The following is an 11,139-nucleotide window of genomic DNA, read 5'->3' as shown; positions in this document are numbered from 1 at the left end:
CATTGAATTTCCTAAGCTACAATCTGTGCAAAACTAATCTACTATATATTTAGCTATGATTTGTCAACAGAAATAAGTACAAAGTTTGACCATTGTTCTCTAATTTGGTTGACTTCATCATCTGTATATGATTGCATCAAATCTTGATTGCATTAGTTTGCCATTGTTGAATGATCTCCCTCATGAATTTCAGCACTTATTAGCCACAATCTACCTCGTTTATTTGGCAATGAGTCTACAATTAAAATGAAGTAAACATATAAGTATAACATTAGTTGGCCATTGCACATATAATTGTTTGAGATGATTTGTGCCAATACCTTTATACGAGTCCACTTGATGTTGGAATTTGGTAACTTGTTTCTAGCACGATTACAACTTATGTAAACTCTCACCGTACAAAACAATAGAAAATGTACTTAATTACTAACCAACTAGGAAAGTGAAAATGTAACAAAAAGTTTAAATGAGTAGTCCACTTACCTAGAAAACATCTCTTTCATAGCAGGGTAATTGTTCATATCACCATGTGTTAATGAGTCAAAGTAGTATATTTCTTCATTGACCCGATTGTTGGCAACCAAAATCCAATGATGCCTAACAAAACATATATATATGGTTAGGAAATGTTAAGCACAACAAACATACTAAAGAAAGAAATATAAAAGACAATCAAAAATTGCTCACTCGATATTAAACGGTGCAAGAAATAAATCGGCATCATCTTTATGATGGAGGAGATTATTTGTAATTCATTCTATTTTTTCCCTAATCTCATTTTTGTCACTCAACACCAAAGCGGTAAGGTGTGGGGATATGAACATCACCTTTTTCTTATTTACCTTAATAAAATTTTCATGCAAGTACCTAATATATAACTCAAATGTTAGTTAATTATGACACACCACCATGCAAAACTGAGAAGTTAAGAAAATATCATTTACCTCATATATACATACAGTAGTTGCACCTATACAATCACGTTTATATACATCCTTAACTTCATTGATGCCAACGTATTAATCAATATTATCCCCGAAGACTTCCTTGGGAATTGATATAATTATCCCCTCCAACAATGAAGATATCCTCATCAAGAGGAATTGGCAGCAACACATCATCATCGATTGCAATGTCAATCAAGACATTCACATGATGATGTGGGATACGTGCATTATTCACCATAACATCGATCGACTTGTGCACTTTTCCAACACCCACTACTCGGCTAGTTGGGGTAAACATCCTCAGTAGATGGCTTTGAGCTCACATCCCGTAAAGATGGCTAAGAATTTTGGGTGCTACTGGGGTGGAATGTACATTTTCCTGAAATATTCAGCTAAATTAAAATAAGTTAACTAAATTACCTTAGGAATGAGAATTAGAATCAGAATGTTGTAAGGTGCAGGTGTGCAACTTTCATTGACGGTTGAAGGAACAATGCCAATATTACTAGCTAGTCGTCGCCACTCAGCTTCCTTCGCCTTCATTGATAGCTCAAATTCGTTGAACCATTGCATGAGGCTATTTAGTTGATTTTGAACCTGACTCATTTGGGATTTGGTTGCACATTTTGGATGAGGTACAAATGTTCGCTGGCTAACCCCAAATCCTGCACCTCGGATACGGCCAGGGTAGATAGGCAGTTCTAGTGCCTTGTCAAGTATTATGCGACTATTCGGGTTTGCCTCCTTTTCTTTTAGGGCAACCTAACAAATCAAGAAAAAATAATGTTAATTAATCACATTTTGATAAATAAAGTATGGAAATTAAGTATAATTAAAAAATAAGCACTTACAACACGTCTTGCACTTCTTGAACTTCCTCATTGTCGATGACATCATCCTTGTTCTTACGGGCATCCAACAATAGAACATCGAGTTCTACTCCATGTGGAGTCATAGGTGTATTATTTTTGTTCTCCGACTAACAAAACATAACCAATAATAATGTAATTAGATATATATGCATAAAAAACATAACCAATAATGTACAAATTAACAATACTTACAATTTTTTCCTCGATTCCTCTATACGCCACTCGAGAAGCTCGGCATGGATATAAAGGCTTGGATGCCCTCTTGCGGCTTTCATTACTTAATTTCTGAAACAATAAACAACATTAATATCAACAATCATATACAAAAGCATATATACAAAAGTTAATACAAAGAATATAATTTTACCAAGAAAGACTCGTCTTGTGTGCGTAGGGTGACAAAAGTCTTCCAATCCTCTTCATCAACGATATTTGCATATTTAGTTGGTGGTTTTAGGTTGACATTGCCATCAACATCTTTGAGTAATTTTCCAGCATCAGTTCGGAATTGTCGGAGAGCCTTGCCAGCCGATTTAAGGATATAATCTTTTTGCTCCTCACCAACATCAAAAGTTGACTGAAATAAAAACACATATACATTATATATTGCATGTAAGCACATGCATATATGTACATTGCATGAAAATGTAACACATATACATACATTGCATGGAAACACAAAAACTGAAAAATAAACTTACTGTTATTTCATTCCAAATACGCCCCTACATGGTATTCCCTACATCACTCCATTTGTTGAAGGTTAACTTCACATTTTGCCTAATAACAACACCAATGTAGCTTACCAATGTGTTGCCACCCTTCTAGTTTAATGGTTGGCTTTTAGTGTTCCATTTAACTTCTATCTTCACATCCTTACTTCATGACCGAATGACATTCTTCATGGAAGTCATTCCACGTGGATGTCATTTTTTAGCAACGATTTTCTTGTCTTGTAGAGTCGGTGTAGCTTTGTCACCACTGTGAGAACCATGATCGCCACTTTAGAAAGCTATTGATGTAGTTTTTTCAATTTATGGGAGTATGAGGGTTTATGAGAGTGTGAGGGTTTGCTGAGAGTATGAATTAACATCTTCAACAACGAATATTAAAGATATTTAAACTGTATTACCAATTTAACAGCGGATATTAAAGGTAGCGCTGTTGAATTGACATCTTCAACAATGAATATTAAAAGTAGCATTGTTGTATTGACATATTCAACAATGCATATTAAGGACTGCACTGTTGTTGTGTATCCAGTTGTTTATTACTTATTTTCATTAATACATCAACAATGCTACCAAGATGTAGCGCTGTTGAATATAATCTAATTGACAACACTATCTTAATTATACGTTGTTGAATAGAATCTATTTGACAGCGCAATCATAATTATGCATTGTTAAACTGAACTCATTTTCCAAATTAATAGCGTATTCGTAGTTATGCGCTGTTAAATTAACATTTTATATAACTGGAAAATATTTATACAACATGAATTTACATTAATTAACATGAAGTTGCCATGAAGTAGATTACTATATAATTGTGTTTATTAATACGAAATTCTAAAAATATTAAATATTACATTTTTGTTAATTTGTTTTTGTATTTATTAAGTATTGTTAATTTGTTTATAGTGTTTATTAATAAGGAACATCAAAAGTAATAAAGAAAATAATTATCCAAATAATTAATAAAAAATAGAAATTAATATCCAAAATAATTGTTTTATTATTCATTCGAAGAGGCAAAATACATTATAATGAACTAAATGATTTGACAAATGAAGAATACAATGAAAAAGAATTCATTGATTATTTTCCTTTTATTTCCTTTCAAAATATGGGTCCTTTTGCTAAATCAAAAGTTGTTAAAGACCTCATAGACATGATTTCAATGAAGGAAATCAATCAACTGAATGATTCAGTAGATGAATGAACTAAATAATCTGCATATTAAATCTTCATATCACGCGAATCTTGTATGACAGCAACCTTCCTTCTGAAATCCGGGTCCTTTTGAAAAATCAAAAGTTGTTAAAAACCTCATTGACATGATTCTAAAATAGAAACACAATTTAATCCTCGACCCCTCTATACAAATCTGGGTCCTTTTTCATTCTTTGCAGTATTGCTATTTTTTTTACTACTTTGTGTTTTCTTCCTCCTATCTTCATGAACATACTCTTATAGAAACACATACTCTTACTAATGAAATATAACATTGAGTGAATCACAATATTTATAGATGAACAACCATTAATATTTCAACAAATGAAGAGACACATAACCAATCAACCATTAATATTTCAACAACCAATAGACGCATAACCACTCGACCATTAATATTTCAACAAATGAAGAGACGCATAACTACTCAACCATTAATATCTCGAACGCTTAAAAAGTCGTAAAACATCAACAACGCATAATTAAGCAAGCGCAGTTACTATGTCATCATCAATAGTGCATATTAAGGATTGCGCTCTTGTTATGTATCCAGTTGTTTACTACTTATTTTCATTAACACATCAACATCGTTACCGAGATGTAGCGTTGTTGAATAGAATCTAATTGACAGCGCAATCGTAATTATGCGATGTTAAACTGAACTCATTTTCCAAATTAACATCATATTCGTAATTATGTGCTGTTAAATTAACATTTTACATAACATGAAAATATGTATACAACATGAATTTACGTTAATTAACATGAAGTTGTCATGAAATAGATTACTATACAATTGTGTGTATTAATACAAAACTAGAAAAATATTAAACATTACATTTTGTTAATTTGTTTTTGTATTTATTTTGTATTGTTATTTTGTTTATTGTGGTTACTAATATGAAACAACAAAAGTATTAAAGAAAATAATCATTCAAATAATTAAAAAAATAGAAATTAACATCCAAAATAATTGTTTTATTATTCATTCAAAGATTAAAAATACAGTATAATGAACTAAATGATTTGGTAGATCAAGAATACAATGAAAAAGAAACAAATCTTCTCCACAATTTTTTCCTCCACTCCTCTACACAAATTTGGGCCCTTTTGGAAAATCAAAAGATGTTAAAGTCCTCAATGACAAGATTTCAATGAAGGAAATAATTTTTTCCCCGATTTCTCTACACAAATCTCCATCTCACGCAAATCTTGTATAACAACCACTTTCCTTCTAAAATCTGGGCCCTTTTTGAAAATCAAAAGATTTCAATGAGGGAAATCAATGAACTGAAAAAATTGAAAGAGCTCAATGAACTAAATAGTTTACAAATGAAAAATTCATCTAATGCAAATCTTGTATAACAACCATTTTCCTTCTGAAATCTAGGTCCTTTTTGAAAATCAAAAGATTTCAAATAACTGAAAAAATTGAAAGAGCCCAATGAACTCACTAATTTAAAATTTCAATATTCATCATCTAACACAATCCTGTATAATAGTCACTTTCCTTCTAAAATTTGGGTCATTTTGCCAATTAAAGACCTCCTTGACATGATTCTAAAACAAAAACACAACTTTAGAACTTTTAACATTTTGAACATACTCCTGTAGAAACACATACTCTTACTGATGAAATATAACATGAAGTGAACCACAATATTTATATATGAGCAACAATTAATATTTCAACAACCGAAGAGACGCATAACCACTCAACCATTAATATTTCAACAAACGAAGAGACGTATAACCAGTCAACCATTAATATTTCAACAAACAAAGACACACATAACTACTCAACCATTAATATATCTCTGACACTCAACATGTCGTATAAAATCAACAACGCATAATTAAGAAAGCGTTGTTACTATGTAATCTTTAACAGTGCTTTCTTATTTATGCGTTATGGAATTTATTAACATTAACATCGCTATCTATCAAATATGTTGTTAAACATAACTCATTCAACCCAACGCTAACGTTACTGATGTTCAACAGCACTGTGTCAAGAATGCGCTGTTGAAGTTATACACATTGTCAGCGCATGCTTTATAATCACTGTCAATGTTCTTCCGCCTCGTTTTCAATAACATCGTTCAAAATTGTGTTGTTGAATGACCACAGTTTATTACGATATCTGGCGTAGTGTAAGAAAATGAGAGTGAAAAATTGCATTGTTATTTTCATATCATATTTCAGGGAAAAAGTTCATCTTTGAAACTTCTGAAAAAAAGAAAATGACATTTCCAAGATTTGAAGCATTATGAAATCCCAATACACATTATACTTTTTCATGTATATACATATTCATTACTCTTATTTTCACCCCATATTTCTTCATTTCATATTATTTCAGTTTTCAATATCTACTAAATGTGATTATTTTAGTTGAATTGTATCAAATTTTTATATCTTTTAATAATTTCTTAAAGTATATGTATAACCTTAAATATCAAAATATATGAAATGGAGTGAATGTATTTTACAATTACTCACTCCGCTAATCAACAAAATGCCAAAATTAGTCAATATGTGTCTCTCTCGCTCAAACCACCACACGCCTTCCTAGTAGAATTTCTTTTTTTTTTTCTCAAACAACTTTTCTTTATCTCTCTTAAAGATATTGCTAAAATATTTTGATAATGGGTGTGATAATATATGACTTTGAAATGAAAATTGATGCTCCTTGAAGTTATTATAACCTAAATTAAATAATACAACAATTGATGTTACTTATTTATTTTAACTTTCTTGAAGAACATATGCAAATGCATGATGCTCGTTATGAAATCATTTTTGGTAGCTAATGACCAAATCCAATAATGAAATATGTTCAACATAGTGGTGACAAAATTCATTGGTGGTTTGATTCTCTCAATGATTAAAATTATTTACAATGAAAATTATCATGCTTTGTAAAGTTTAGAGTGAAAAAATTTGAAATTAATAATAGAAAACATGCTTCAAGGAAATAGAAACATAAAAATAAAAATTGTTTTTTGAAAATGACAACATGAAATAGAAAATATTTCTTAAAACCAAATCCTTATTGAATAAAGTGTAATTCTTCCTACTAGACTCGTTAATCGATTAACAAGCTGTATAACCGATTAACAAGTTGTATAATCGATTAACAAGATGTATAATCGATTAACAACAAGGATAATCGATTATCGAATTTGTTAGTTAGTTGTTAGTTAAGTTTCCGCATTTGTCAAGTTAGTTGGGTTATTAGAAAGCTTTATATAGATGATATACATTTGAATTAGGCATGTTGTCGTATTTTGATATTCAATAAACTTTCAATACAACTTGAGGTATTTTCATACATTCTCTCTTAAAACTCTCAAATTCTCAAATTCTTATTGTTTTTAGTTCAACGGTGGTATCAAGAGCTAGGAACAAGATTATGTGTGAATTTTGTGTGGGTAGTCAAAGAATAAAGGAAGGGAAGAAGGTGTTGTAGCAAGAAGAAAAGAACTCTACAAGTGTGAATCCAAGATGACAAATGGTAATGGATTTGCAATGAGACTACCAATCCTTGACTCCAAGAACTATGATAGATGGAGAATTCAAATGAAGACCATCTTTGGTTTTCAAGAAGTGTATGAGGTTGTACTGAACGACTATCAAGAGATTAGAGAGAATGCTAGTGAAGATCAAAGAATAGTCCATAGAGAATCCAAGAAAAAGGATTGCAAGGCCTTGCTCTTGATCCATCAATATGTAGATGGGGCAAACTTTGAAAGAATAGTTGGAGCCAAGACAGCTAAGGATGCATGAGAGTGTTTGGAAAAAACCCTATGAAGGGGCTGCAAAGATTAAGAAGGTGAAACTCCAAACCATGAGAAGGGGGTATGAACTCCTTCAAATGGAGGAGAATGAAACAATTTCAAAATACATTGCCAAGATTCGTTCACTTATCAATCAGATGAAGTCTTATGGAGAAGATGTAAAATTTCAAAATACATTGCCAAGATGTAAAATATCAAGATTCGTTCACATACTCAACAGATGTCCAAACAGAAGATTGGATGACAAAACTCCTGAAGAAGTTTGGACAGGCCTCAAACCAAGTGTGAGCCACTTCAAAATATTTGGCTGTAATTGCTACAAGAATGTGCTTGAAGCAATGAGGAGGAAGCTAGATGATAAGGGAGAAAAATTGATCTTCTTGGGTTATTAGTCTACTGGTGCCTATTGAGTATATGATCCAAATAAGAACAAGATAATGATGAGCAGAGATATGAAATTTGATGAAAGTCACTGCTGGAATTGGAACCTTAAATATGAAGGAAATGGCAAAGTAAATCCACTACAATTTGAGGAGAATGAAGAAAGAGTCATGAATGAGTCTATGACACAAAACAATCCTACAGTTGTGGCCACTAGCAATCCTCCAACATCCATAGGCATAGACAACTACCTTCAAAGTTGAGAGACTATGAGGTTTTCCCTAATTCAACCATCACAATAGAAGGTGATTTTGTGCACATGTCACTTCTTGTTGAGAAGGAACTAGTGAGATTAGAAGAGGCTTTGAATCAATCACACTGCGTTGAGTCAATGAAAGAGGAGCTGAGATCAATTGAAAGGAATGACACTTGGAGTCTAGTTCAATTACTAAGAGGAAAGAAAGCCATATCTGTAAAATGAGTGTAGAAGACAACTAAATCCAAATGGAGAAGTAGCTAAGCATAAGGCTAGACTTGTTGCAAATGGTGTTTTTGCAGAAGCAAGGCATTGACTATGATGAGGTCTTTGCACCAGTAGCAAGGCTAGAAACAGTTAGACTAGTAATTGCTATAACAAGTTACAACAGTTAGGAGATCCATCAAATGGATGTGAATTCTGCTTTCTTGAATGGACCTCTAGAAACGGAGGTGTTTGTGACACAACCACCAGGCTTTGAGGCAAATGGTAAAGAATGATGGGTGTAGAAGCCGCACAAGGCCTTTTATGGACTCAAGAAGGCTCCAAGAGCTTGGAACAAAAGAATTGATGCATTTCTGGTGCAAATTGGTTTTATGAAATGCATCACAGAACATCGAGTCTGCAAAAGGCAATGACAAATCAGACCTTCTCATTGTGTGCCTATATGTGGATGACTTGTTAATAACAAGTGGGGGTTCCATTGACATCTCAACCTTCAAACAACAAATGCAATCTGAGTTTGAGATGTCTGATTTAGGAGAACTGGCATACTTTCTAGGCATTGAGTTTAAGAAGACTAAGCTTGGAATATTCATGCATCAAAGCAAGTACACCAGTGATGTGTTAAAGATGTTTCAGATAAGGGATTGCAATCCAACTACAACTCCTGTTGAAGTTGGAGATGTTACAAACCAAGATGTGACAAAACCGGATGTTGACAAGACTTTGTTTATGAAAATGGTGGGTTCACTAAGATACATATGCAACACTAGACCATATATTGCATATGGAGTTGGCTTAGTGAATAGATTCATGGAACCTTAACAAACTCACCTCAATGTAGTGAAAAGGTTTTTGAGATACTTGAAAGGTACAATTGGCTTGAGAATTATGTTTTCTACTATGATAAATAGCCATGGCAGCAGCAACATAGTTGGCTTCTCTAATGCAGATTGGTGTAGAGACAGAGTGGATAGAAAAAGCACAATAGGCTACCTATTCTGCTATGGTGATGCTCCTTTTAGCTGGTGTTCTAAGAAGCAGGATGTAGTGGCCTTATCTTCATGTGAGGTTGAGTATGTAGCAACTTGTATGTGTTCCTGCCAAGTTGTATGGCTAGAGGCACTTTTTGGAGAATTAAGGCTGAAGCAAAACAATGGGATATAGCTAATGGTGGACAACAAATCTGTAATCAACTTGGCACTAAATCTAGTTGCTCATGGAAGGAGTAAACACATAGAAACTAGATTTCACTACATAAGAGATCAAGTGAGCAAAGAGAAGGTGAAGTTAGAATTTTGCAAATCTCAAGATCATTTGGCTAATGTTCTTACCAAACCAGTGAAGAAGGGAAGATTTGAAGAACTCAAGAACAAGATTGGAATGATAAGTCTAGCTAGTTTGAATTAAGGGAGGATGTTTAATAAAGTGTAATTCTTCCTACTAGACTTGTTAATCGATTAACAAGATGTATAATCAATTAACGACAGGGATAACCGATTATCGAATCTGTTAGTTAGTTGTTAGTTAAGTTTCTTCATTTGTCAAGTTAGTTGGGTTATTGGAAAGCTTTATATAGATGATATACATTTGAATTAGGCATGTTGTTGTATTTTGATATTCAATATACTTTCAATACAACTTGAAGTATTTTCATACATTCTCTCTCAAAACTCTCTAATTCTTATTGTTTTTAGTTCAAGAAGTTTCTCCAAGCTCAACAATCCTTAATTAACCACTGACATGTCTTCATAGTAGACTTTCTTTATTTTTTGCCAGTTAAAGATATTACTAAAATATTTTCAAATGTTATTTTGATAACGGGTGTGATAGTATATGACTTTGGAATGAAAAATGGCGCTCCTTAAAGTTATTATAACATAAATTAAATAATACAATAATTGATGTTACTTATTTATTTTAACTTTAACTTTCTTGAAGAAAACATGCAAGTGCGTAGTGCTTGTTATGAAATTATTTATTTGTAGCTAATAACCAAATTCAATAATTAAATATGTTCAATATATTGGTGTCAAAATTTATTATAAAAAATACAACTATCAATTACGAAGACCTCTTATGAAAATATTGATTCCTCCAGTGATTAAAATTTAAAATTATTTACGAAGAAAATTATCCTGATTTGCAAAGTTTAGAATGAAGCATTTTGAAAATGATAATAACAAACATGCATGAAGGAAAAATAAACATAAAAATGAAAAAATGTTTTTTTTTTAAATTACAACATCAAATAGAAAACATTTCTTAAAATTGGATCCTTAATTCATTTTGGTAAAAATAAATTGCTCCAATTATTTTTATAAAAAACATATATTTTTCAAGTTTTAAACAAAACCTCATGCAAGAGGAAAGGGTGTAAAAAAACACAACCACAAACATATACTTCCCTCTTTAAGTTACATTTTTCCCACTAATTCCATACGTCAGTTACCATAACAACATAAAATATCAAAACCTTAGCTTCTTACCCCCAAATTAGGACCGGTCGAATAGGGAATAAAATTACCGAGATAAACTGAACAGAGACTTAGAGACGAAATAATTAAATTTTAATACTTCTAAACTTGTATCTTGTAATAAGATCATGGAAGGTCTACTCAAAATTAATATTATTTTTCAGATTCATTTAATTTTATCACTATAACAGCTTAACCAGATCAAGATCAATAAGAATTTTAACTGCAT

At 32.0% G+C, this 11,139-nt stretch overlaps 1 protein-coding gene across 1 annotated transcript; it reads left to right on the top strand.

Moving 5' to 3' along the window:
* The first annotated feature begins 8,618 nt into the window (after positions 1-8,618).
* LOC109340623 (uncharacterized mitochondrial protein AtMg00810-like) lies at positions 8,619-9,600 on the top strand. Its single transcript, XM_019578344.1, has 3 exons — positions 8,619-8,693; positions 8,824-9,161; positions 9,348-9,600. Exons 1-3 carry the CDS (start codon positions 8,619-8,621, stop codon positions 9,598-9,600), a joined length of 666 nt encoding a protein of 221 aa, XP_019433889.1.
* Positions 9,601-11,139: the final 1,539 nt, after the last annotated feature.

Source organism: Lupinus angustifolius, unplaced genomic scaffold, assembly GCF_001865875.1.
Source record: "Lupinus angustifolius cultivar Tanjil unplaced genomic scaffold, LupAngTanjil_v1.0 Scaffold_210_37, whole genome shotgun sequence".
In the NCBI taxonomy this organism is placed as follows: Eukaryota; Viridiplantae; Streptophyta; class Magnoliopsida; order Fabales; family Fabaceae; genus Lupinus; species Lupinus angustifolius.
Note: the sequence above shows the minus strand (reverse complement) of the source record. Positions and strands in the feature narration are given on the sequence as shown.